This window comes from Ailuropoda melanoleuca, chromosome 18 (genome assembly GCF_002007445.2).
Source record: "Ailuropoda melanoleuca isolate Jingjing chromosome 18, ASM200744v2, whole genome shotgun sequence".
NCBI classification, from domain to species: Eukaryota; Metazoa; Chordata; class Mammalia; order Carnivora; family Ursidae; genus Ailuropoda; species Ailuropoda melanoleuca.
This window is the reverse complement of record NC_048235.1, coordinates 18,591,535-18,619,206: the sequence shown is the minus strand read 5'-3', so window position 1 is coordinate 18,619,206 and position 27,672 is coordinate 18,591,535. Positions and strand designations below refer to the sequence as shown.

The window sequence follows — 27,672 nt, the reverse complement described above, 5'->3', positions numbered from 1 at the left end:
TTTTCTTGTCTGAGAAACTCTTTATTTTCCCTTCAATTCTGAATGATACCCTTGCTAGGAAGAGTACTGTTGGTTGTAGGTTTTGTTTTTGTTTTTTGTTTTTTTTTTCTTTCAGCAGTTTGAATATATTGTGCCACTTTCTTCTGACCTGCAATGTTTCTGTTGGAAAACTCAGCTGATAGTTCTATGGAGGGGGGGTTCCTTTGTTTGTAACTAATTGCTTTTCTCTTGCTGCTTTTAAGATACTCTCTTTGTCTTTAATTTTTGACCTTTTAATTATAATATGTCTTATAAGGTGTGGATCTTTTTGGGTTTCTTTTGTTTGAGACTTGTGCTTCCTGGACCTGCATGTCTGTTTCCTTTCCCAAATTAGAGAAGTTTTCAGCCATTATTTCTTCAATTAAAGTTTCTACTCTTTTCTCTTTTCCTTCTGGGATCTCTGTAATGTGATTGTTAATATTCTTGATGTCTCAGAGATCCCTTAAACTATCATTATTTTTTTAATTCTTTTTTTTTTCCTGTTCAGTTTGGGTAGGTTTCACCACCCTCTTTTCCAGATGGTTGATCCATTCTTCTTTATCATCTAATCTGCTGTTTATTCCCTCAAGTATAGTTTTCATTTCCGTTATTTTACTCTTCAGTTTGGATTGGTACTTTCTTATATTTGTTCTTTTGTTCTTATATTTTTTCTTTTGGAACAAACTATTTTGTCTCCTCATTTTGCCTGTCTTTGTTTCTTTATATGTATTAGGTAGTTCAGCTATGTCTCCTAGTCGGAAGGGAGTAGCTTTTTGTAGGGGATATCCTGTAGGGCCCAGAAGTGCAATCTCCTTTGGCCACCAGAGTCAGGTGCTCCAAGGTTGCCACCTGTGTGGGCTGTGTGCTTCCTCTTGTTGTGGTGGGTCCACAAATGCTGTGGGCAAAGTGGTAGGCAGGGATGGCCCCTTGCCTGAATGGTTGCAAGGGGTGACCATGAATCCGGTAGGGTCACAGGTTGGCAGGAGTGACCCTTGGCCTGGAAGGCTGTGGGTCCTGACCTCAACTGCTGTTGGTGCTCTGGTAGGTGTGGTCATTCTATTTTAATATTTTGAGAATCTCCATACTGTTTTCTGTACTAGTTGCCCAGTTTACAGTTCTACCAATGGTGCACAAGCATTCCTTTCATCCACATCCTTACCAGCATTTGTGATATCTTGTCTTATTGAGGATGGCCACCCTAACAGGCATGAGGTGATATGTCAGTGATTTTGATTTGCATCTTTTTGTATAACTGTTGCCTTTCATGTGTCTTCTTTGGGGAAATTTCTAGTCAAGTATTTTGCCCATTTTTTAATTGGATTATTTTTATTTTTGTTATTGAGTTTTTATAAGTTCTTTATATTTTTTGGATATTAACTCCTTATCAGATACATAGTTTGCAGTATTTTTTGTCCCATTTCATATGTTATCTTTTCACTTTGTTGATTGTTTCTTTTGCAAAAGAAACTTTTAGTTCGATGTAGCTCCACTTGTTGATTTTTTATTTTGATGTTTGGGCTTTAGGTTTACTTCCAAAAAAAGTCATGACCAAGACCCACGTTAAGGAACTTTTTTCCTTTTCTTAATTTAGGAGTTTTATTTTTTCAAGTTTCACATTTAAGTCTTTAATCCATTTTGAGTTAATTTTTATAAGTGGTATAAGATAGCAGTATATTTTCATTCTTTAACATGTGAATATCCGATTTTCCCAGCACCATTCATTGAAAAGACTTGGCTCCCTTGTCAAATAATAGTTGACCCTATATGTTGGGGTTTATTTCTGAGCTCTCAATTCTGTTCATTGATCTATTTGACTGCTTTTGTGGTAGTACCATACTGTTTTGATTACTATAGCTTTATAGTACAGCTTGAAATTAGGAAATTTGATAACCCACTGCTTTTTTTCTTTTGTCAGGATGTCTTTGGTAATTCAGAGTCTTTTGTTGTTCCATTTAAATTTTAGGAATTTTTTCTACTTCTGTAGGAAAGTGCCACTGGAATCTTGGTAAGGATTTGCATGATTCTATAGATAGCTTTTGGCAGTATGGACATTTTAACAATATTAGTTTTTACAGTCGAAGAACTCAGGATACCTTTCCATGTATTTGTGTCTTCTTCAGTTTCTTTCATCAGTTTATTCTAGTTTTCAAAAAGAGTAGAGATCTTTTACTTCCTTGGTTGAATTTATTCTTCAGTATTTTACACACCACCATTACCCTATTACAGAATCCTTTTTTTACTATTTATCATTACCAGTGAGTTTTATACTGCCTTCTTATGTTTCTATGCTATTAACTACTGATCTTTTATTTTCACTCAAAGAGCTCCCTTTAGAATTTCTTGTAAGGCAGGTTTAGCGGTAATGAACTCTCTCAGCTTTTGTCTGTCTGGCAAAATCCTTCCTATATTTCTGAAGGACAGCTTCACTGGGTATAGAATTCTTGATTGAAACTTTGGGTTTTTTTTTTTTTCTCCCAGTATTTTGAATATGTCATCCCATTGTTTTCAGTCCTGAAAAATTTCTGTTGAGAGGTCCACTATTAGCCTTATTTGGGGTTCCCTTTTTTGTAATCTCAATTTTCTCTTTCTGTTTTCAAAAGTCTTAGTCTTTGTTGACATTTAATTGTAAAGTGTTTTGATTTAGCCCTATTTGAGTTCAACCTTTTGGGTCCTTAGGGCCTCTTGGATCTGGGTATCTATTTCTCTACCCAGGTTTGGGAAGTTTTCACCCATTATTACTTTAAATACACTTTCAGTCCAATTCTTTTTCTCCTGGAATTCCCATAATGCAAATATTATTTGTTTTTATTGCATCCCATAGTTCCTGTAGCCTCTCTACTTTTTTCATTTTTTTCTTTTTGCCCCTATGACTGAATAATTTGAGTTGTTTTTCTTCCAGTTCATTGCTTTGTTCTTCCACATAGTTGAGCCTGCTTTTGAAACTCTTCATTGAATTCTTTGATTCAGTTATTATATTTTTCAGATCTAGGATTTGGAATGGGTTTTTTTGATGATTTCTGTTTCTTTGTTGAACTTCTTGGTCATGTATTGTTTTCCTAACTTTGTTTAGCTCTCTTGTGTGCTCTTAGAGTTCACTAAACTTCTTTCAGAGAATTATTTATCTGACAGCTCACAGATCTCCATTGCTTTTGGGTCAGTTACTAGAGCTTCATCTGTTTCCTTTGGTGGTATCATACTTACGTGATTTTTCCCAAGATCTTTGATTCCTTAGGTTGGTACCTGCACATTTGAGTAAGGGGTCTCCTCTTTCACACTTAGAATGTTCGATTTGGCAGAGACATTTCTTCACCAGTCAGCTCAGTCTGGGTTTCTGGACATGTCTGCTGATAACATCTTTGGGTAGGTGGGGCCGCCTCTTAAGAGTTTATTTTTAGGCAAGGCAACTATTTCTGCTCTGAGGTTAGGGATATATCAGGGACTGAGAATAGCTGGATAGCACCACTGGCTTGGTTCTCTACTCAAGTCAGGCTGTGGGATGGTCTTTGTGATTTCCTGGATTCTCTGGTTAGGCTTACTAGAAGGCTGGGACTGGATACTATGTTTAGCATTCACTGGGGCTATGAATTATCCTCTTCGCCCTACCAGGGCAGCAGGATGGGACCCAGGACCTGCATAGCTTGTTTGGGGACGTGATTCAGGCAAGAGTGTGCACTGAATATCCTGGTCAGACAAGGCCACTGGTTTGGCTCTACAGACATGGAAGGCCACGGGCTGTGCTCTATTCAAGTGCCCTGGAAATGGGGCTGTTGGATGGGCTATGCAGTTTCCTGTGTGCTCTGCTTAGGTTCCCTGTGTGGGTGGGTTGAAGGTTGTGTTCAGCAGTAAGTGGGGCTACGAACTAGTTTCCCTGGTTAGGTGCAGCAGCAGAAGCAGCTCAAAGGCCATTAACGCTCTTTGTGGTCTTGACTCTAGCCAATCCCTGCCTCAAGTTCCCTGGCCAAACAAGACCACTGGATTTGCTCTTGGTGCTGTCAGTTCTGCCCACCTATTTCTTGGCTTAAGAGTTGGTGGATCACACAGCTTCCAGGTGTTTTTTCATCACTTCCTGTCAGATGGCCCAGGAGGCCATGCTTTGTAGGTGTGGGGGGCTGGAGAGGGCTAGGTCTCTGGTTGTGTGGGCAAGAGCCCACTTCAGGCAACTCCCAAATTTTCCTGAACAGATTTTCTGATCAGGAAGGGCTAGGAGTCATGATCTGCAGCAGAGTAGCTGTGGCTTGGGTCTTCTGCCAGGGCATGAGAAGACCAGGCACCAGGGCCAACAGAACTTCTTTGGGGACCCAATTTGGCAGTCCTGAACCTGCCAAGTTCTCCAGATTGTGCCACACTGACTTGGTTTGCAGTTGAACAAAACCACTGGTTGGGATTGTTACTTAGGCTTTGCTCATAGGAACTTAGTCTTCTAAGTCCCAGGTGTTGGTTGTTGGAAGCCCCTCTCCCCTTCTCCATCTCAGGCTCCTAGTGGTTGAGCCCCACACTTTCCCTGCAGTCCTTGTGGAGTGAAACCTGAGTAGGGGCTCCAGCTAAGCAACCCACAACATTGGGTGGATGGGGGGCTGGATGTCACCCATGGGCTCTCCCCACTAGAGGGGCAATGTGGTCAGCATGTAGCCGTTTCTCTTACCCTTCTAATGTCTGTCTTGGTCTCTGTTGTGCCATGGGGGGCCTTAGCCTCACTCCTGAGCTCTAGGATCTTCTCAGTGGTGTCTTGTCCATGAACAGTTGTTAGTCATCTTTTTGTGAAGGGGAGCAAAGTCAGAAACAACCTCTGTCACATGTTGGTGATGTTACTCCTCTTCCCTCTCTTACCTTAGTCCCATTTCAGCAAAATTTAATACATTAACTTATTAGATTTTTCCTATTCAAAATATTGATGTAGGGGTGCCTGGGTGGCTCAGTCAGTTGAGCATCTGACTCTTGATTTCAGCCAGGTCATAGTCTCAGGGTTGTGATATTGGGCCCCATGTCAGGCTCCATGTTCAGCAGGGAGTCTACTTGGGATTCTCTCTCTGCCCCCGCCCTTCATGCGCACATGCTCTAAAATAAATAAATCTAAAAAAGAAAAAAAATATTGATGTACATTGTAAAAGTGGGCCCTTTACATTCTAGAATGTACTGATAATTTAAAACCATGCAGTTATAAATGTTATTTATCTCCGTCCAAACTTGCTCCACTAAGTTTCTTCAGATCAAAAGTTTATAATCACACTCTTCAGAACTTTCAGCAGTCAGTGGTTACTAATGTTAAATCATATTAACCAGTTACACAATTTCTAAAATGATAGGTTATAAAACTTTTACTCTATTATTAAATAGGACAACCAAATTCTCTAGTTTTTAACTGGTATTTTTCCTCATTGAAATGTTACACTGCTAACTTTGTTATACTAAAACAATCAGGCTGGCGGTTGGCCCACACTGTCTTGGTAATGCAGTCTCTGGAATAGTAATAAAAGGTTATTTTAAAATGCTATATTTTATAACATTTATAATTTAAAATGTTATATTTAATATGATTTGAATTCATATTTTAAGAACCAAAGAGCAAATGTTGCTTCTATTTTATTAGGTATTAGACCTGTGTTAGAGAAAAAGTGAATTATAAGTTTGAGCATTTTTTAAATGATGAGATTCCAGAAAAAGGAAACAAGATTATAATAACAATTCAAAATATATTATTTAAGGAAAAGTTAAAGTGATCATTAAACCTGAAAGATAAGCTCAAGCAATTAACTAAGCTCCTCAGCACAGAGACCCATCTGCCAAGCGAAAGGGGTACGTTTCCACAGTGTGCTCTGTCACTGGAAATACTGATAACAGAGTCAGGATGGAAGGCAATGTCAGGTGTTTTAGAGAACAAAATATATATATCTGGAAGTGAAATACGGGGAAAGACTGAGGGTATCAGGTGTGAGGGGAGGAGAAGTCAGGGCACTTTTTGAGCAGATGCATGCTGTGACAAGATTTGTACTGATAGCTCAGGTGATAGGTCAGCACTACGTAGTGAACAAAACTTTCAGAGTCTAGAACAACTTTTAAAATGGGGAATTTTTCTTTTATACGTTTGATAAAAGAAATGGCTACTTCCTGTTCTTCAACATCTAAAGAAACTAAGAGTTGAACTTTTCTTTCCCTTTTCGTTGCTACATTTTATAATTCTCAATGACATATACCATTTCTGAATTATTTTTTATTTTAAATTGCACTGCTCCCTTATTTTTGGAAAGCATTTCTTGTGTGTCCTTTGTTTTGGATCTCCACAGGGAAACTTCAGGCAGTGAGAAACACAGCTTCGTCAGAGTCGCGGTCCTTGGCACTGTCTTCACTTGGTGCGCACTCGCCACCACTTGGAGACCGGCAGCTCAAGTCCTCCACCCCAGACTCCTGATCGCTGTTGGCCGACAGGTCTGGATCTGAGCTTTTCAGATTGTCTTGGGTTAGAATGAGAGCAGAATCTTCATCACCTTGTGAGGGACTCCTGGATGGAAATGATTTCATATTTCCACTGTAATCCTGGGGAGTGTTGGCTGTGCTGTTGTCTGAGGTAGAAAACCCTGAGTGTTTGCTGGGTTCACTTTGCTTACTCTTCACTTTAGTGTGATTTAGCTGGACTTTTTGAATTTTTTCAAGCCTCTAAAAAAAAAAAAATTCAGAGAAAAATCATAAATAATTTAGCATTTATTACTTTCCAGCTGGGAATAATGTTAAGAACATGGAATTTAAATGGACAGGGTTCAAAGCTAGATTTTATGACCTTGGACAAAATAATCAGATTCTCCAAGACTTGGTTTCTTCATCTCTAATTAAGGAAGGTAATACCTGCCTTAGTGTATACATTTTCTGTAAAATGAGAAAAAAACCTATGTAAAGCACTTGGCAATCAGGAGTCATCCTTCTTTCTATACCTGTAAGGTTTTACATAATGATTTTCATCCTGTGAACTCAAAATACATTTTTTTTTAAATCAGGAATGAGGTGTTTATTATCCAAGTTTATAAATTAAGATAGAAGTCACTTACCATTAAACTCCCCCTTCTAAAGTATATAATTCATTGGTTTTAGTGTATTCACAAGGTTATACAATAATTCACTACTACCTAATTCCAAAATATTTTCATCATCCCCAAAGAAAACCCTATATCCATTAGTATTTACTCCCCATTCCCCCTTCCCACAGCCCTGGCAACCACTAAGCTACTTTCTATCTCTATGGATTTGCCTAGTGTGGACATTTCCTATAAATGCAATCATACGACTTGTGTCCTTTTATGTCTGGCTTCTTTCCCTTAGTTTATGTTCTCGGGGTTCATCCACAATGTAACATGTATCAATACTTCGTTCCTTATTATGACTAAATAATACTATATTGCTTGAATAGCCACATTTTGTTTATCTCTTCATCAAATGATGGACGTTTGGGTTGTTCAAAATACAACCAAAATCTGGTAAAATTACCAGATTGCATCCTTTGGCATCAGCAAGGGAGGTGTTAAAAGATCAAGTATTACATACTCATTTCAAAATATTCACCTTGTTATGTGCAAACAGCATTGTACTGGGCAATGTGAGTAACAGAGGCAAATACAGATCCAGCTATAAAGGAACGTATGGAAGCAGAGTTCAGATAATGTAAGAATTTGGAAGGGGTCAAAAATTTAAGAGAGTGGGTGGGATGGCTAGAAGGAAGAGATCTGAATAAGCTTCAGGAATGAAGGAGCATTTTAACAGGACTGTGAAGGAATTAAACTGGGAAGTGCTGGTGATGCTAGAGCATTTATGGCAGGAGGGACAGTAAGAAGAAACACACAAAAGTAGGAAGAGGTCATTGTGTACAATAAGCAGGCAACAGTTAAATTTGAGCAAGGGCAACGATGTGAATGGAAGAGAGGGTATTATGCTAAGCAAAATAATCAGAGAAAGACAATTATCATATGACCTCACTGATATGCGTAGTTTAAGAAACAAGGCAGAGGATCATAGGGGAAGAGAGGAAAAAACAAAGTAAGACGAAACCAGAGAGGGAGACAAACCGTAAGAGACTTTTAATCTTAGGAAACAAACTGAGGGTTGCTGAAGGGGAAGGGTTGGGGGGATGGAGTAAATGGGTGATGGACAGTGGGGAGGGTATGTGTTACAATGAGCACTGGGTATTAATATAAGACCCAGAATCACAGACCTGTACCCCTGAAACAAATACATTGTATGTTAATTAAATAAAATTTTTAAAAAAAATTTTGAGCAAGGGCAATAGTAGAAAATAAAGCTGAAAGGATTGATTACTGAATTGTAGGAAAATCTTAAATGCCACTAAGGGGTTTTGACTTTGTTATAAAGGAAAAAGAGCCAATGTCTTTTAATTATGGTTTTTCTAAGTAATTTCTTTTTTCATTTTTAGTTTTTTAACAAAAAGAATTTTGGAATAGACCAGGAGAATCCTAAGCTTTTTGTAAAGCTTGGGTATCTTTAGGAAGAGGAAATAAAACTGGCCTACTGATACCATGAGTGGACTTAAAAATGGCAAAAATCATAGAGGTCTTTACCAGAGCTCCAGAATCCTAAAAACCTAACCAGTGCCTCATTTCAGTTCTCTATGTGTGTTATTTAATTCAAGGTCTCTCAGCCCTGGTGGCAGCTCACAATCATTGTGGAGCTCGAAAGATTCTCCAACAGACTGTCTGGGCTTAGAGCCCTAGCAGTAGGATTTTTTGTGAGGTGATTCTGATGCACAAATCTGTTTCTCCAGTTCTGTAAACTTTAGGTAGAGCTCTCCGTGTAGGTCCAAAGATGGTCTGTTTAACCCTTGCAGATTTATAATAGATTAAGATTTATGCTTGATTTCAAAAGTTCTCAAAACCAACAGTTTACTAGTGACGGAATTTGTTTAATCCATCTGGTCCTGTATGGACTTGAGCGTGCGACCCTAGACCTAAGCTCTTCCATGGTACTTCTGTTTTGAAAGGTGATATTTTGCCAACTTCCATTTAGAAATGACCAATCTACACTACATATGATCTCAGGAGTGGGGAGAAAAGGCTTTTCATTTTTCATCTCATTTTAATAGTCTCAATTCAGAATTCAGGTCCAGAGCACAGGAATTGGTTGCCAGTTCCTGAGCAAGTGAATGACATCATGACGCCATGGAGTTTTCAGATGAGTGAAGCAGAATAAAGCAAAGAATCCAGGTGGTTTTAGTGAGCAACCAACCAGTAGTATCACTGGAAACAAAGTTATATAGTTAGCAAATATATGTATAGTATAACCTTCCTGGCCAATTACTGGGAAATTATAAAAGCCAAAAATTAGGCTGTTGCTAAGTTGGTCTCAGCTATTACCATCCAAAGGCTAATGTAATATTATTCTTAAAAGCAGACAAATTTTTACCACACATGTATATATCTGATCTTGTTCTTTCGCTCTGAATCCTATTTTTTTATGTATTCTCCAGAAAGAATTCGTTTTCATTCTCTCAAATAACAGAAATAAATAAAACCTGACCTATTGTAGGAACAGCCGACTAGTTCAGCAAAGCCTGTGAGTGAGCCCCACGCCAGACGTCTAGATGTACTAAGTGCCTAGGCTGGGGCTCTGGTTCTCTGGGGGCTCGCTCGGTGAGGTTCTGGTTCCGGTTGTCCACTTAGCTAGATATACGAAAGGGCTATGTTGCTGCGTTTCACGTATCCTGAGTCATGAGAGGCGTTCACGGAACAGTGGTTGTCAAGAAATAAGCACAGAAAGGAGACGAACGAGAACGAGCGTGTCTTACTTCTTCTAGGGCCTCCAGTTCCTCCTCCAGCTGCTGCGTCTCCTCCTTCACTGCCATGAGGTAATCCGTAACGGACTGTCGGGGCTGCAGCCCCTTTTCGAAGCGGTTGTACATCCCATTCCAAAACCTGCAAAACATGGCAGAGCTTTAGGATGCCATCATATCACAGTCTGTCAAGTCACTCCCTCAAGTCTTCAAAGGTATCTGTCATGCCAGAGTCCCGAATTCCGGGCTCAAAGACGACACTTACTTACAGCCATGATTTCATGCTGCTGCTGTCTTTTTCTTAGGTCAGTAAATTTCTTTCATGGTGAGTCTACTTGTACGTGTGGTCCCGAGTAAGGAGGCCTGTATCTTTCTAAAGTAGACTGAAGCGGCACATATTGCCGTATTCTTTTTTAAGAAAATGGCTCTCGGTTTTGAACTAATCTTGGAAAATCAGTGATTATATTAACATTTAGAATCTTTCAGAGTTGTAGATTTGAGGGTTTTGGCTTTTTTTTTTCTTTTAATCAACCACCAAAAATTGACATTTCCATTTGCAATAAATCTTCCTTTTTTTAATCCTACCCCATAAAGCATACTGGATTGCAAAGAATAAATAGTATTATCACAGGGATGTTTGTAGAACCATGCTTTACTTAGAAAAGTACTTTGAGGGCAGGGTTTAATAAGTCATTCACTGTTTTATCCATAGTGCCTAAAATAGTACTTGACTCCGTAACATTTGTTGACTGGCTGTTACTAACAAATTGGGAGCAATACAGTTAATTGCACTGTATCTCAACAGCTCTCAAAACTACTGTTTTATGGCTTTTTTTCCCCAGTGTGACAATTAATATTCTTTAAAATTCTGGGGAAATAATTAGAATGAAATAATTAAGAACAAAAGCAAATTGAGGAGGAGAAAAAAAACTAGAGAGGAAGCCACTAAGCACTGTGTTTTTGGGGGTGCATAGGGAGAAAGAATGTGGTTTCTCAGTTTTTTCTGCATAAGTTTGTCTTTTTGCTGACCTCTGAGACATCCTTCCATATCATACAACTTCCACATAGAGAAGCCAAAGGATGAAATGTAATGTAGAGCTCTAACAGAATCTGTAGGATGCCACCCTGCTCTCCCCATCCCAATATATACAGTCTTAAAATAATTTATTTCCACAGGGAAGTAGTTGCACTAGGCAGAGTTTCAGCAGAGAAAGAAGGTAAGCTAAGTCATGCTCACTATGTAAACTCGTGATTCCACATTTAACTTACAAGACACTTGGTTTATTTGGTCCGTCCTTCCTTCCTCCCTCCCTCCCTCTTTCCCTCCCTCCCTCCCTCTTTTTGCTTTTAAATAATATTGGAACTTCCATTTTTAGTGTCATTATTACAAAACACCGACTTCTAAAGAGAATTCCATATGTAGGGGAAAGGAGACGGAGGAAGACACTGGCAAAAATACCAGATCAGATATTTAAGCATCCTCCTTTAGTGTGTTTTGTGTCCAAAAAACCCTCTGAGGCTCAGTGTTCCATATGCTTTGGCCTCCAAATACTAAACAGTGGCAGAATCTAAGTTCATAAGCATACTCAGTAAGGTCCTAGAGGTTTACATACTTGTACATGAAGTTGCATGGCGTTGTGGGGAGACGAAGGGTTCCCCTGGTCTGACTGTGATCAGCTCTAAATAGAGGATTCATATAGTCGGCCCGATTCTTCCACAGGTGAGCCCATAAAGAGTATGTTCTTTCTTGAATTCTGTTATAAAGAAAAGAAGCCTGCAAATGACCTATCTTGGTTCTTAGAAATTGTAGATATGTAATATTAAAACTGGAAAGGGACAAGTAATTGTTAGGTGACTATCCAGTGTCCCTTTTCTGTAGCAGGGAAATTTACAGTGTGTGTATGTGTCTTCATGATATAGCAGAAAGGCACTGTAATAGTCGCAGCTTCTCTGCTATCTGTACTGGCCTGGACAAGATGTTTAATTCCTCTGAATATAAAATGAAACTTGTATGTAATTTGGGGGAAATTTTTTCCCCAAGTAGTCACTGAGATTTTATTATTTGCCGGGTACTATTTAAATGCTTCACCTGTTTTCTCTCATCCAGTCCTCACTGAACTCCGAGATCTGTCCATTGTACAGATGAGGAAACCAAGGCTGAGAGAGATTAGAGCAGTTTCTCAAAGTCACAGTCACAAAGACACATAGTGAGTGGAATAGCCAGGATTCAAAGGCAAGCAGACACCATTAAAGTGACTGGTCCATTAGAGCAAACCACAAAACTCTAGGAAAACAGGTGAGCTTGAAGGAAGCACTCTGCTACTTTTCATCATTTACCATTTACCAGGAATCACTCTTGAAGTTCCTGAGAGAAAACAAACTAGTATCCACCAGAAAAAGCCATTTTCTTTCTGTTCAGACTGTTATAAAAACAGTAAAGTCCATTTTACTTGAACTGATATTTCCAAAATTAAATTTGATATTGTTATATACACCACAGTTAAAATCATTTTATGAAAATTTCAAAACCGTTCTCTCATTGCAGTTCATAAAGCACTTTGCTGTTAAGTTTTTGACTTTGCAATTTATTTTAAATTCTACATTTCATTGACTTTCCTCCTGGATAAAAACAATACAGTTTTAATCTGAATAAAAGAATGACTTGAGTTTCAAATTTGCTTACTCAGTTAAATTTGCAGTTCTTATTAGGAGAGTATATCCACTGAAGATGTCTAGCTTTTTCCTTTTAAATGCAAAACTCATTTTCCCTGACTCCAGGAGGTTTCCTTTAATACGAGTGCATCAAGTCTCCCACCTGGTCTGTGGATATCACTGGGGCAAATGAGCTTGTGGCTACCTTTGTCAGTTGCTGACATTAAACCATTTGTGAAGTGATGACAGGAAAAAGAAAATAACTTTAATCTGTCAGTATGGATATGTGGCTAAAATAGTCTCCAGAATTTTAAAATGCCATCTGAAATTCTCAATCACAAAATCCTTAGATAAAAATTAAACAGCAAAACACTCACTTGAGTTCTTGTCGCTCTTTCTGGCTATTGCATAAGAAGTTTCCAAACTGGCAGGAATAAATGTGATGCTGAATGTGAATCAAAAATCTCTCATTGAACTCGAAGGCACAGGGAAATTGTTCCATTAACTGCCAGACACACTCAATGAACTGATCAATAACTGGAGAGATTTCTTTTGGATCACCATCTAGATTGCCATATCTATACAACAAAATATTAGAGACTTTACAGCAAGTTGGGGTTTTTTATTTACAAAGCTATAAATGCAGAAACACCAAAGAAACCTTAGTTTCTAGATAAGCCTTATAGACCTGGGGTGCAGAAGTTGAAAAAATTAACTTCTTAAATCCCACTTTCAAGAGAAACTTTGTACTGAAGGTCGGGCTAGAGAAGGGACATACAGTTACAAAAGAAAGCATTAGTGCAAGAGATAGAATTCAAGGGAACTTTCCATGGCAAAAGAACATTTTTTTTTAACAGCATTCTTTAGGTTTTAAAAGTACATCAGGACTTTTCAAGTAAATCTTCCACTTTTTTTAAAGTGCGTTCTTTAATTCAAGTTTCAAAAGTACTTCAGGACTTTTGAAGTAAATCTTCCACTTTATTTAATTAACAGTTTGTGGGAGTGTTAGAGTTTTTTGCTTTTGCACTGTTATGTTGGAAGGGAAGAAAGACAACTTGAAAAAAATTGTGGTTTCCCAAGTTTCTCAGGGTATTTCTAGAGCAATGTTAAAACTTGTCACGTAATTTATTTCCCATGTGACAATTCCCATATTCCCAGACTCCGACATACCTTTGTATCTCCCATCTTTGTTTCTCAAGAGTACATCAGAATCTTCTCTGTCACATTTGTATTAATTTTTTTAAGTAGGTTCCACACCCAGCATGAAGCCCAACATAGGGCTTGAACTCACAACCCTGGGGTCAAGACCCAAGCCAAGGTCAAGAATCAGATGCTCAACTGACTCAGCAACCCAGGTGCCCCTTGTATGGGTTTTTAAATGAAGAATGCCTAGTCTTTTACACTATTATGTGAATTTTAGAATCCAGAAGGGTGATTTGGGTGCCATCAAGTTCAAAATAACAGTATAGAGCCTCATCTGCTCAGCAATGGGTAACCAACTTCAGGAACAGGAATGAGCAAAGATCACTTTAGGAGTTTTTCCAACAGTGAAAACATTAGAAACTGGAAACTTCTCAAAAGTTTCAGTTCTACTCAACTCGGTAGCTTTTTAAAAAGGTTTCCTCATAAAACAATTAATCTAGCTTGTCCATTTCCACATCTTTCTGTCCATATCCTCTACCTCAGAGATGCTAACTGCCACAAGATAGTAGAACTCCATTTATCTGTGACACAATGTATACAGCTTCAGCTTTTTGAATAAGATAGACAAAGAAAATAAGGCTGTTTTTCCCCACTCAATTGAAAACTTGAGAAACAGATTTTTTTCATAAGTTCAAAACAACAGATTTTTAAGTTTGTTTTTTTTTTTTACCTGTGATTAAACTTATGACCAAAGGAAATCCAGTCCTTTTCAATTAATACCTACACAAAAAAAGAATATAAATATTATGGAGAGAAGCAAACAAGGAAAAATAGGAGACCCCAGCCAACAACGTGGAAGGATTCAAAGGATCTTGGAGAAGTCACGGTCCTCAGGTGCTTTAGTGACTGCACACTCTTTGTCCACAATGCAGAGGCAGAGCTGAAGGGCAGAGCTGAAGGTCATCACAGGAAGAATAAATGGGAACGGATATACGAAAAGGTAACAGCAGCACCCGCTGCGTGCTTTCTAGGAAACACTGTTCACACGGCTTCATAATAATCTCGTTTCACTGTGAGACAAGTACGATCACTCATTTTTCAGAAGGAGAAACTGAAACAGAGGTTAAATACTTCTTACGCTGCTAAGATGTGTTTGATGCTCTTTCTACACCAAACTCCATCTCTAGCTCTTTCTACACCAAACTCCATCTCTAGCTCTTTCTACACCAAACTCCATCTCTTAAACAGGTCTCAGTATATCAAATACCAGCCTCCTTACAAGAACCATTAGGAATATTTTCCTGTTATCTTTATTACACATTAGAAAAATCCTAAAATGATAGGTGTTGGGGACATAATAGAGGAGTTTCAGCCCTGCTTTGGAGTTGGTTGGGGTAACGAGTTTATAATCTCAAATTATCTGGATTTTAAATAGAATCAAATAATAGAGATCAATCCCATCACTATCACCAATGCTCTAAAATGGCCAGAGATTTCCCTTAAAGAAATATGGAGTGGTTGAAGTTGGCAACATGTAAATTTAATGGGGCAGAATCAAAAAGATGCAGTGGTGGTAGAGGATGGTGTGAAGGAGTGTGTGAGCCAGAAACCCTCCACTCTCCAAGCGGAAATGAAGGAATCCAGCCTTCCTAACCTCAGTCCAGGGGAGGGGTCTGAAGCTGGAGTATCACTCCGACGTCTCTGTGCTATCACAGGGAATTGGAAGTTCTCTGACACTTTCAAAAAGAGAAAGAAAAAGCCCATGAAGGAAACCTGCCTCTGCCTCTTCTCTCTTGTCCCCAGAGTGTCAGCTGATCTTACTTGATGGAGATCTAGCAGTGGGGTCAGCCTGTCCGGGGTCTGCTGTCAGCACCTATCCCTCCCTAGCAGGGAGTCAGGGGCCCCCGAGGCACTTTCTGCCCAATCATGGGGCCAGAGGCCAGAACCAGGTAATCTTCCAGTCACTAGGAGGCCCCTGCTGGCATGTTAAGACAGGGCTTCAGCTTGGCCAAAGCTGCACCATCCCAGCAACTACGCAAATATTCTGCAGGTGGAAGTAACAGGCCACACTGTGATGCACACACCTAAAAAGTGCAAATCTAGGAAAGGATGTACTCATAATTTCAACAAAGAGCAGAGAACAATGAAATTTTCAATACTCTCAGCCAGAGTTGTGAAGGACTGCCTAAAAAATCAAACTAGTAAATAAGTTTTTCCTCTCAAGGACTTTGCGTGCACAAGATAGAAAATTTTTTCTTCAAATATTTTTTTCTGAAAAGTGTTTTCTACTACATGTTCACATGTTACCTCAAACTTGAAATATTTATGAGCAAATAATGTATAAAATTCACTATTTTACAGACTATTAAATATATTTTATATTTGCCCCCAAATTCACATTCAACAGCAGCAATCTGAATTGGTTCCAATATCCCAGAAATTCACTTCTTTACTCCAAGACCATTTCTACCTTTTCCCTTTAATCTTGCTGATCTACTAAGAGAAAAATTACAAAGAGAGGGGAAAAAAAAGTTGCCAATAGTTGCCAAAAAGAGGTCCATTCTGTTCAAGGCCCTGTGCGGGAGAGAAGCCCAGCAGCCACACTCACCATAAAGCCCTTCAGGGTCCGGTAGTGCGGATCCAGCAGGAGGCTGGCCACTGAGCACACCTGGGCAGTCCTGTCCCAGCCATCGGAACAGTGAACAAGCACGCTTGCCCCTTCCTCTGAAACTGCCTAAAAAATACAGGATCAGCAAAGAGAAAGGAAAAATGTCTCATCAGAACGAGGTTTGGTTTTATGCCTACAGAACGAAAAAGGGGAGGAAAACACATAACCGAAAACAGCTAATTTAGTGTTCATGCCCCATCCAGTTAGGGTAGAGCCAAGGAGTGGTTTGGTGCTGGCAACCAAAACTCTTCCTTCCCATTATACCCAGGAGCCACCCTCCAAACCACCGCAACAAAGCACGTGTGCTACAATAAAAGATGATTCCTGAGCAAACCTCTCCAGACCCCCTTCAACCCTCCCCTCTGGCTTCCACCTTAAGACCTTTCCAATACTGAAACTCTGCAGCTGCTCCTGGTCTCAATCATTTCCAAAAAGGGAAAGACACAAAAATTTTATGTAGTAAAACTATGAAATTAGAGATAAAAGGATAGTAGTCAAGTAATGGATCCAGGGGTGGGGGAAGGAAGAGAAAACAAGGTAAAAATTACAGCAGCAAGTCTCAAAAGAATTTTGTATCTGCTACTGCAAATGCACACACAATTTTTAGCTGGGTGTCCTGGCAGGAAACACAAATTGGGAAACATGGTAGAGATTGCAACATAGCACTTTCACTACCAGAAATTCTATTTGCTATTTATTCATTTTCTGTGTCCTATAACAGAAAGCAAGCTCTGTAGAGAAGAGACTTGATCTGGTTTATTTGGCATTGATTGCGTGCTCAGCACCTATAAAAGTGCCTGGCGCTAAATAAATACTTGGCAAATCAATGAATTATCTAATAAAGGGGAACGTACCACATCTTCAGAAAAGACATGGTTGTCTTTAGGTGTAAATCTAAGAGAGATTTATAAAAACAACCAACGAAAAAAACATTGAGAAACAAAATAGACAACGCACCCAAACCTGCTTACATGAAAGTCACAGCAAGACTGTTCCCGTGGCAGAAGGGAACCTACCAACCAGGTTTGGAAACATGACTCGTTTACACCATCATGGCAAAGGAGTTGCAGTTCACTAAGATAGAACTTAGTGAACTGCACTCATTTACACAACTGAGTGAACAGATCAATGAAAACAGGAGCTGTTTTTTTCTGAAATAATCAATATACTGATAAAGCCACACGTATTAAAAAGAAGAGAGAAAGAACCCAAATAAAGTCATGAATGAGAGAGGAGAGAACACAACCTACACCACAGAAATACAAACAATTATAGAAGACCGGCCTTGGTCACTGAAGTGTCACAATATGGATGTATGCACTCTCTAGAAAATTCTTTCCTCCATTTTGGACCAAGCCTACCTGAAGAGAGAATACTCTGAAAATGTTTTACCATTTCCTGCTGTGCTGGCATACTATCAACAGAGCACTGTCCTCTCTTTAGCAAAAATCACATGTTAAGAGCCCAGACATTGTGGTCTGCAAAGCCAGCTCCCCACTCGGTGAGCCGCGGCTTACTGCAGGGCAGCCTCAGCAAATGGGGAGGAAAACAGGATCTCCGTTCTGAAGTCAGAGTTCGCAGGCTGCTTTGCCCTTACCACGTACCTTCGCAATGAAGATTCCTGCATCCATGATGGCCTTAATGTGCCTTAACCAGCCGGAGTTCTCCAGTCCCCACAGAAAGTCACTCATGGAGGGAGATTTAAGTTCACACACTGCAAGGTAAATCATGTGATGAAAGCAAAATAAAGACAATCTCTTCCTTTATATATGCTCATATTTGCAGGTGGTTTGTTAATGATTCCTTCACTCTATCTGCTGGAAGAAGTCAAGTCAGGGTAAATGTCCATACTTACTAAAATTGATTCTACTGAACCACTTCAAGCAAGGCTCTTCCACCTTCTCTGCTCACAGGGGATGCTGCCTTTGTTCAGAAGTATTATATTTGTAAAGTTTAAACCCCAATATTAATGAGAATCATTGACCACAGTAAAGGTCCAGCAGAGAAGATCTATTTACCCTTCCAGCAAAGATACTGGCAGTGGCCCATGAATGAGCGGGCTACAGAGGAAAGTTCTTGTAACGAACCCCCGGCACCTGCCCAGTTAGAACTCGGCAGCACCCAACCACTTCAGTTTAGGACCACTGTGAAAACACGAAACAGAACTATCCTAAACATCTCTGAAGGAAATGCTCCAACTCTCCTTGCCAACAACCCCCACCCACTGGAGTAAAGCCTGTGAACTTAAAAATGAGATCCTGTCCTTCTGAATGTCTTCTCCAGCATCAAGTTAGGGGTTTTCCCTTTGAAAATAAGGGTCAGCTAAAATCATAATGATATCTATATTTACACAACTAAGGCAGGTGTGTCAACACTTCCATATTATCACAAGCAATCTCATCTCTAGAGCTTATTTTTAGTTAATGTAAAAGCTTTAGAGCTAGTGTTCTGACTACTTATCAGAAATACCACATTCCAAAGTATATGGGCTTTTTAGCTGTGAAGCAGTTTTGAGGAATCCTATAAATCAATTAATGACAAATAATATTCCATAGATACTTTGTTGGTTCGCTGAAGTCTCTTTTCTTGTATTCTGTGATGCAGTGATACATGCAAGACTAGGGAGCCCTTTCTCCGACTCCAGTGCTGTCAGTCAGTAGCTGTATAGTCTTGCACAAGTCATTTCATCATGTTTAAAATAAGGAAGGTGTATTAAATTATACCTAAGTGTCCTTCCAACTCTAACCTCCCAGATTCAACTTGAAGTCTTCAAAAGTATTGCACACTTGAGGGCACCTGGGTAGCGCAGCCGGTTAAGTGTCCGACTCTTGGTCTTGGTTTCAGCTCAGGCTGTCATCTCAGGGGGGTGAGCTCAAGCCCCAAACCCCCCAGAGCCCCCCAGGTCCAGCTCTGCGCTCAGTGTGGAGTCTGTTATCTCCCTCCCCTGCTCGTGCTCCTAAGCTTTCTCTCTCTCGCTCTCTCTCTCAAGTAAGTAAAATCTTGGGGGGGAAAAAAAAGTATTGCAGCTTTGGAATAGAGTAACTGTTAATTACAATGTTTATTAGCTGTGCTTTCCTCAAACTTGCCACATGAGAGGATTCACTCTCATTTCCTGCAATGTAAGAGCCACATTAGCATGCAGTTAAATTCTGAGTCACAGACGACAGCAATGATGGACATAACACCAAATTTCCCAGCACAAGTCCCTACTTAAGAAAGCCGTATTATAAATATGTTAAGGCAAAATCCCAAACTCTTGCGGAGCTGGAAGCACAGCTCCAGTGACCTCATAAGCAGCTGGGGAAGGGAGCTCTCTCTGGCCCGGCTCTGACTCTGGCTCTGACTCCCGAGCACTGTCCCTTTGTCTGAGGTTACAGTGCTATCCCCTCCCACCCACATCACACCCCCACAGGGGAGCACACAGCCAGGAGCCATGATAAAGCACATGCGGAACAGTACGGGGAAGGTGCTTTGCCGAAGCTCAGGGGAAAATACAGACTGATGCATAGAACGGACGGCTCTGCGGGTCAGCCCTGCGGCCCCCAGCACTCAGCAGCGGCTGTTCGCAAGCTTAGGGTCTCCTTAGTCGTGAAAATGTGCTAACTTGTGAAACATATGAACACATAAAAGGTTTTAAAATAATGTAACGGACACTCAGACTGGCCACCATTATTTCAGATCTGTCAAAGAAAAAACATTACAAATAGAGTTCCATGTTCCTGTGTTATCCTGCTCTCCCACCTGCAGTCTGTGAACGTTGCCGGGCAGGTGTACGCCCCTTCACTACGTCCTAGCTGTGTAATCGTGGACAGTTTACTTGTGCCTCAGTTTCCTTGGCTGTAAAGGGATAATAGCCCCTCCATCAGAGAGAGATTTTATATGTTGTTTTATGTTAGCCCTCATGACTATTAATTATCCTCATTCACACTTCTAGCCTTTTCAACTTGTTTTATCCTACATTTTATTTTTGAGACATCCCTATTATGTAAGTAGATTTCACTCACTTGACAAGCATATAATATTCCACTCTATGAATGTATATGATTAGCCATTCATCTGCTGTTGTTCGTAGTTGGTTCTTTTTCAATGTTTATAAACCTCAAAAGACATCTGTCTACAGTCTCCTGTGGAAAATCTCCCTGTCCACTCATTTCCATAAGTGAAATGGGCTGGGTCAGAGACTCCTAACCGCAAATCGCCTAACTGCCCTCCACAGGAGCTGGCCCAGTCTGCGTCCTCAGCAGCAGGGTGGGAGAAGTCCTTTCTCCCACATCCTGGCCAACGCCTGGTAGCGCCAAAGCTTTCAGTTTGGCCATTGTTATTTCTCTAAGGTGATGAATGCCAGTAGTTTTTATTTCTTCTACTCTCTGGATGAATTGGTTTTTTTCTAGATTCGTTATGGTCGCTTCCTTGCTTGCGTATGTGCGTGCGTGCGTGTTATCTCCATCTTCCACGGTGGGCTTTCCTTGAGTGTGCGGTGATCTCTGTCCATTAATAGGTAAGCGTGGACACTGAAAGGTGTCTGGAAGTGTGGGGTGCACGAGCAAGTCTCTTAACTGTGGGGCTTTGCTGCGTGAGATGTGCCTGATCTGAACCCCCAAACTCCAGGATCAGCAAGTCCTTTCTCGCGGAATGGCTGCAGGCCCCAGGGAGGGCCTTTCAAACACCTGAGTGACTCAGTAAGACTGGATGTCAGTGCGCTCAGAGCAGAGCTGGGAGGCGAAGCACAGGTAGTCTGCTTCCATACTCCTTTACTTAACGCCTCCTTTCTTGGCCTGGTATTTCCTGCCCCCTTTCCAGCTATGCCTGCTGTCTATGAGTCCAGAGTCTCTCTTGTCAGCCTTTCCAGAGAGTTCATCACTCATCTTCCCTTGTGAAGGTGAGGGAAGAACCTTCACTGCGCAGCACAGGTGAGGGAGGAGGCCAGGTATCTAAGGACAAACATTCAACCAGTCCTCCTGCTTCAGAGGAAACTGATGCTTCATTCTGGAGCTTCCTGAGGGTCTGTGGGACTGACTTGCTTCTGTGTTTCTCACACTCCCACCAGAAATTTCAGCTTTTGTCTAGTCAATTAACTTGTTATTACTCATCCATTTTCCAGCGTTGAAATTTTTGTTGTTGCCACCTCCTCTCCCATTCTCCTTCTGTCTCTTGTGTGTTTTGCCTTTTTTTTTTTTTTTAACCACTTCCCTTATCATTTTAGCAGGGGACAGGGGGAAGTGGGTGAATACACACACCAGTACACCAAGTATAACTGGAACAGGCACGATCAAACTTTGGGCCTGTGTGAGCCAGGAGATGGAACAGAGATTCCCTGTATCAAACTGAGCCATTAAAAAAAAAAAAAAATCCACTTGTGGACTCAGGGTGATGACCAGAATGCCTGGAATCCACGTGAGGAAAATAAAAATGTATCCTGAGAAAATAAAAAAATAAAAAAAAAAATTTATCCTGAGGATGTTGAAACCCTAGGTCTAGTCTCATACGTGTTTGGGATCCACAAGTATCTCTTCCTCATGTGCCAGATCCCCTACTTGAGAAATTACCATTTTGGTAATTTCTGGAGTCTTGGAATACCCGGCAGAAGCAAGCCAAAAACTGCTCAGGAGCAACACTTCTAGAATTGTGTGGAATCCCACAGAAAAACTTCACTGAAGAGAACAAAAAAATGACAACACACCAAGGCACGGTGTTCTCAAGTAAGAGCAAAGAGAGAAAAGAAGATGCAGGATTAACACCCCAAGAACATGATCTAGCAGAACAGGAATCAGAAGTGAAGCTTAACGTGTCGGAATTGGAGGAGAATGGGAGGCTCCGACAAAACATAAAATGGATCACTTTCCTGAGGTGTTTGAGTTTACACTTCCAGCAGCTTGGGGGGAAAAATCCTGTTAACCACTGCAGTGGGGCTGTCGGTCATCTTAGCTGATTCCCAGCCGGGAGTCCCACATTCCCCTCTCCGGGGGCCAGGTTAACATTCAGCACAGATAGCTGCAGGAAATCTGGGAGGCGAAGGGAAGCAGCCGTGTTTACCTCTGAAGAGCAGTGCGGACTCCCTACTTTCCCAATGTCAGGGAAGTTGTTCCAGAAAGGAAATACAACCAGAGTACTTTTATAAAAAGCCTCAGCTGAAAAGCATACTTACAAATAATAATGTACATACTGAATAAGGAGCAAATCAATATTGTGATTTAACTCTCTGAGGCAGATGAGGGATGTGAAGGGTAGAGAGTGTATGAAGCCATCATTCCTTCTCCACAGAGGGACACCGGCAGACCTTACACAAAGTGAAAAAATCAAGCAACAGCAGTGAACTCTGGTGACGCTAGAAACATGGAGGCCAAGGCCTAAGGTTACCTGAGAAGTGGTTACTGAGGAGCAGGAATGGAAGTGGGCATAGCTGGGGAAGAGGACTGAGGTTTTGCTCTTGTTTTTGTTAAAAACGTAGAATTATTTGATTTTTTTTAAAAACCCTCTACAATGGCAACATTTTTCAAAAAATAAAAGCTAAATTTAAACAATATCTGAAGCCCTCAGCCTTCCCTGAAGGCAATGCCCTCCTCTCTTTTCCCCTCCCCCAACCCTTCCCTTCTGGCGCCTTTTCTAACAGTTTTGTGGTAGAATTTACTTACAGTATGATTCATTCAAAGTATATGATGGTTTTTAGTATATTCACAGTTGTGTATCCATCATCATATTCAATTTCAGAATTTCATCACCCCTAAAAGAAACCCACTGGCACTCACCCCCATTTTCCCTCCCACCAGCCCTAGGCAACCACTAATCTTCTTTCTTTCTCTATAGACCTTCTATGCCAGATACTTCATATAAACTGAGTCATACAACATGTGGTTCATTGTGAGTGGCTCCCTCCGCGTAATATAATGTTTCCAAGGTTCATACAAGTTGCAGCGTGTGGGATGCATACGCCCCATTTTCTATCCATTCACCACCTGATGGGCTTCTTTCTACTTCTGGTCTCTGACAAATAATGCTGCTATGAACATTCGTGTGCAAGTTTTATGTGGAAGCATGTTTCATTTCTCGTGGGGACATACCTAGGAGTGGCCTCGCTGGGTCACACGGTTTAACCACTTGAGAAGCTGCCAGAGGCGTGGTCTTCCTCAGCAGCTGCACCAGGTCACAGCCCCCGAGCAGCGCGCGAGCGTTCTGATGTCCCCGCGTCCGCGCCAACACTTGCTATCACTTGGCTTTTTGACTCCCGCCTCCTTAGTGGACGTGCGGTGGTGTCTCCCCGTGGTCTCCATTACCTGATGGCTTATTCCTCGCCTTGCTTACACGTTCGGTTATTCATTTAAGGAAATGTTTGCTACATTTATCTGGCATTTCTAGGTGTTCTTACCAGAGGGTGTTTCGTATTTAATCTGACATCTTGGGGAAATGGGAAGGCCTCCATGTTTCACTTAGATTTTAGCTTTATGTGAATTAACCTGTACATCTTAGTAATAGTCATGATGTGTGCAGGGGCAACAGCACGTGGTACTGCTCAAGGCCATGGGCTTCAGAGTCCGTATCTTCTAGCATCCAGATTCCAGCTCTGTGCCCCCAACCATGCAACCTGGGGCTCGTTACCAAGCCTTGATTTCCTCAACTGTGCCATGCGGATGCAACACCTTCCTCAAAGCGTTCATTGAAGGGGGAAATGGGATAGTACATACACATTACTCTGGGAGACTGAAGATGCAGAAATGGTAGCTATGAGCTCTGCTCTGTTATATGTTCATGCAGGGCAGAGTCCTGACAGGTAGGAGACATAGACTCATTCACACCGACTTCAAAGCTGAGGCTTAGAAAGATGAGAACACAAAGTGATCAATGGCAGGAGAGCCCAAGTCTTCTGACAAAGAAGCCTAGAGTTTCTGCCACCACATCATGGCTACCCTGGTGGGTTTAACTAGAAATGGTACTATACTAGTAATAATAATAGCAAAACTTAAATAGTACTTGCCAGGTGCCAGACATTCCACCAGGTGCTTTCTTTCTTTCTTTTTTTTTTTTAAGATACATATATATTATTTATTTATTTGACAGAGAGAGAGAGAGAGCCCAAGCAGGGGGAGCAGCAGGCAGAGGGAGAAGCAGACACCCTGCTGAGCAGGGAGCCAAATGTGGGCCTCCAGCCCAGGACCCTGGGATCATGACCTGAGCTGAAGGCAGATGCTTAACGAGTGAGCCACCAGGATGCCCCTCCAAGCGCTTTCTGTACAATAGTTTTTTTAATCCTCATGGCAATTGTACAAAGAAGGTACTATTATTATCCTTATTTTATAAAAGTGGAAACCAATGCAAAGAGAGGTTAAATAACTTGTCCAAGGTCACCAGCTGATAAGCCGTGAGGCTGGGATTCAGTCTGGCTCCAAAGTCCGTGCTCTTAAGCAATGTCTATCAATCTCAGTTATATGATTTTTTTGTAATTCAAACACGAACCACTCTAAATGCTCCTTGCCTCCCACCTACTATCAGCTTAAAGATTACACACTGCATCACTCAAAACTGTACCATCCAGGTAGTAGCCACTAATCACATGTGACTGTTGAATGTCTGAAATGGAGCGCGTGTGAACAGAGATAATGCTGTGAGTGCTAAGTGGATCCCAAATGTCAAAGACTTAGTATGAAAAAAAGAATAAAAAATATCTAATAGTTTTTGTAATGACTACATGTTGAAATGATAATATTTGAGATATATCGAGTTAAATAAATGTATTATGAGAATTCACCCATTTCCTTTCACTTTTTTTGACGCAGCCCCTAGAAAATGTAAAATTACAAATGTTGTCCACACGTGTGACTTCCGTTATACTTCCCTGGGAGCGCAGCAGTTTAGACTGTTCCAGGAAGATTAACCTGACCAGCAGTCTTCGAACATTTCTGCACATGTACCCCTGCAATAATGCTTTAACTTAGGTACTCTCTCATGCACCCTGGAATAACACATCATAGTAAGACTGAGGATGTGATAAAGCGTGTTTGTCTTTTGTAAAGCTGGCAAAAGGCCATTTAGGAGGGGGAAATGGCAAGGGAGGGATGGCTTCCAGCCTGGGCCAAGGAGCCTTCCAAGGCACAGCAGGCAGCTTTAGGGAAGGAGGGTATACCGAAGTCGATGCCGTGGAGCCAGCTAGCTGGGGTGCACCTCCTAAGTCTTCCCGCGAGCTCAGGTGTGTGTACCCAGTTTGAAGACAGACTGTGGAACCTGACGCAAAGGCAGTTACAACTGGGCAAGCCCTGCCTTCCCTCACCAGTGACACTGCCCAGCAGTACCACTCGGTTCCTGCAGGGGGCAGGCTCGCCTCTGCCGGTGCACCCAGCCCGGTGGGAAGCGCCTGAAATTCCAGCACTCGCAGGGACCTCTCGCCACTCCCTGGGCGCCTGCTGTTTGGTCTTTTTGTTTAACCCCGGCCATGACCCAAAGTGTTCAACTTAATCCTAAAATACACACATTCCACCACGTAGAGTCTCAGGACTCCACTGATGCCTTTAAATCTTTCACAGAAAACATTACCTGGCAAACAGTTCTGTTGTTTTTTTTTTTTAACTAAATAGGCCAAACTTTCTGGTTGTTATTATAGGGCTTAGGGCTAGTCGGCATTCCTGTTTATTTCAAAAGGTCCAGGGAGCCTGAGGGATATGTTGGCATCCAAACCCTGAAGCTCAGCCCAAGAACAAATGATCCTTTTCACCTTCTCTTCCTGCAAGGCATGGAAATGACAGCAAGTTTAAAAATAAAGACACCAGGCTTTCCAGCTAACCTGGAGATGGTCTGTGCCAAAAGCAGGAAAGGAACAGACAGCTCACAGAAACAAGGCCCCAAAATGTACTGCCAGAGAGAATGTTCCAGTGCTTCCCTCTTCAATTAGCTCACTCAGCAAGGAGACGAGCTGCTGTATCTCCGGCCAGGCCAGCTCCTTTCTTCCCACACTGAGAACGGCTCCTTGTTGAACACTTCTGTTTTCAGGAACACTTAAGCTGTGTACGTTCAGTAAAATAACCTCACCAGGTTTTCAAGCAAGGTAACCGCTTCGAGGGTGTTCTCCCACCAAACGCTGAGTGGCCGGGTAAAAGCAAACAGCCCTGCAGATGATTAATACACATGGACAGATGGGGGACCCACTTGAGACTCAATCAATCAGTGCCTGCATTTTTAAATATAAAACTGGTGGGTTTGTTTGGATAAACTCAGGATAAGGCATAAATACTGATTTGTTCACTCTTGTTGCCAAACCCAAACCAATATTTACAAACCATTTTGCTGAACGAAGTTCATTTCAGCTGACATCAGAGGCATATGCCACAGAGAATCGTACTTAGTGGGAGTTTAATGCCCAGGTCTAACAATATTTGTTTTACGTAAAAGGGTAACCATATCCCATAAATATATAGAGATAACACTAAAAAAAAGAAATGATAGATACTTATAGGCCATGAGGATATAACGTATTTACTTGGAAGAAAATAAGCCTTAGATGATCTTCTTTCGAGAGTTCCAAACACCAATCTCACTTCTTCATGTACGGTCACTGGGTGGGATCAGGGAGGATGCAAAGACAGTCTCCATTTGAGCCCTTGGGGATCACTCTTTCTCGTCTCCTAAGAACTAAAGTTGAAGAGTTCATGGCCCTCCCTTAATTACCAGCCTGACAGCCACCTGAGTTCTGCTGATGTTTGGTTTGTCCATTTCCCATTTTGGAGTCAAAACGCCAACTCCAGTGAAATGATCTTCAAAGAACTGGTAAAAGGATCATAATCTCCCTTCAGTGAACATCGTAGGAGGTGAAGCCATTCAAAGAGGCTTTATGATGGCCTGTGACATGGAGATGTTTGGTTAAGCCTGCTTTATGGTCTGCCTCCTACTTAGAGCCCACCATGGTGACACAGAATGAACTTCCGAGCTCTGCATGAACTGTATTCAACTTATTAATGTTAGTGGTATGCCCCTCCCTCCCCAGGCCAAGCAATGTGGGCCCTCTTTATAGAGAACCCTATGGTAACTAGAGAGCTTTGCATATTAGCTTCTCCATAGGACACCAACAAGAGTAGTGATGATTTTTTAAAACAATTCCAGCCTCGTCCATGAGGTGCTATTTTCTGGAACTGCTATCCAATCATGCCATGAAATCCATGTTTGTCCAGCCTTGTTTTATTGTAAAGAATTTGATGATCATACAAAATTGGTAAGGTGCAATCAAGCCTAAATTCTTCATACCTGTGTTAGCACTGCTTGAGTTATGGCACAGAAAACAGTGACACAAGCACACATATGCATAAGTATGTGCGTGTGTGTCCAGCTACTAATAAACATGAATGCGTGTATCGATCCGTGTACACACACGTGTTCCAGGAATACTAATTACCATTGTCCTAAAGGAAATCAAGCAGCAGGTTCACAAAAGAATGCCCTCTCCATG

At 41.2% G+C, this 27,672-nt stretch overlaps 1 protein-coding gene across 2 annotated transcripts in view; it reads right to left on the bottom strand.

Annotated features, from left to right (window-relative positions):
- MTMR7 (myotubularin related protein 7) overlaps positions 1 to 27,672 on the bottom strand; it is a 115,506-nt gene that overhangs the window by 5,755 nt on the left and 82,079 nt on the right. The window contains exons 8-14 of one of the 2 annotated variants that reach the window (XM_034647665.1): positions 17,852 to 17,961; positions 16,188 to 16,313; positions 14,310 to 14,359; positions 12,814 to 13,014; positions 11,398 to 11,538; positions 9,800 to 9,926; positions 6,289 to 6,669 (exon numbers count right to left, since the gene is read on the bottom strand). In XM_034647665.1, the coding sequence (XP_034503556.1) occupies positions 6,307 to 6,669; positions 9,800 to 9,926; positions 11,398 to 11,538; positions 12,814 to 13,014; positions 14,310 to 14,359; positions 16,188 to 16,313; positions 17,852 to 17,961 (1,118 nt within the window). In that variant the 3' untranslated portion in view covers positions 6,289 to 6,306. Of the gene's footprint in view, positions 1 to 5,814; positions 6,670 to 9,799; positions 9,927 to 11,397; positions 11,539 to 12,813; positions 13,015 to 14,309; positions 14,360 to 16,187; positions 16,314 to 17,851; positions 17,962 to 27,672 lie in introns of those variants that run through there. The other variant, XM_019804420.2, reaches the window with a different exon arrangement.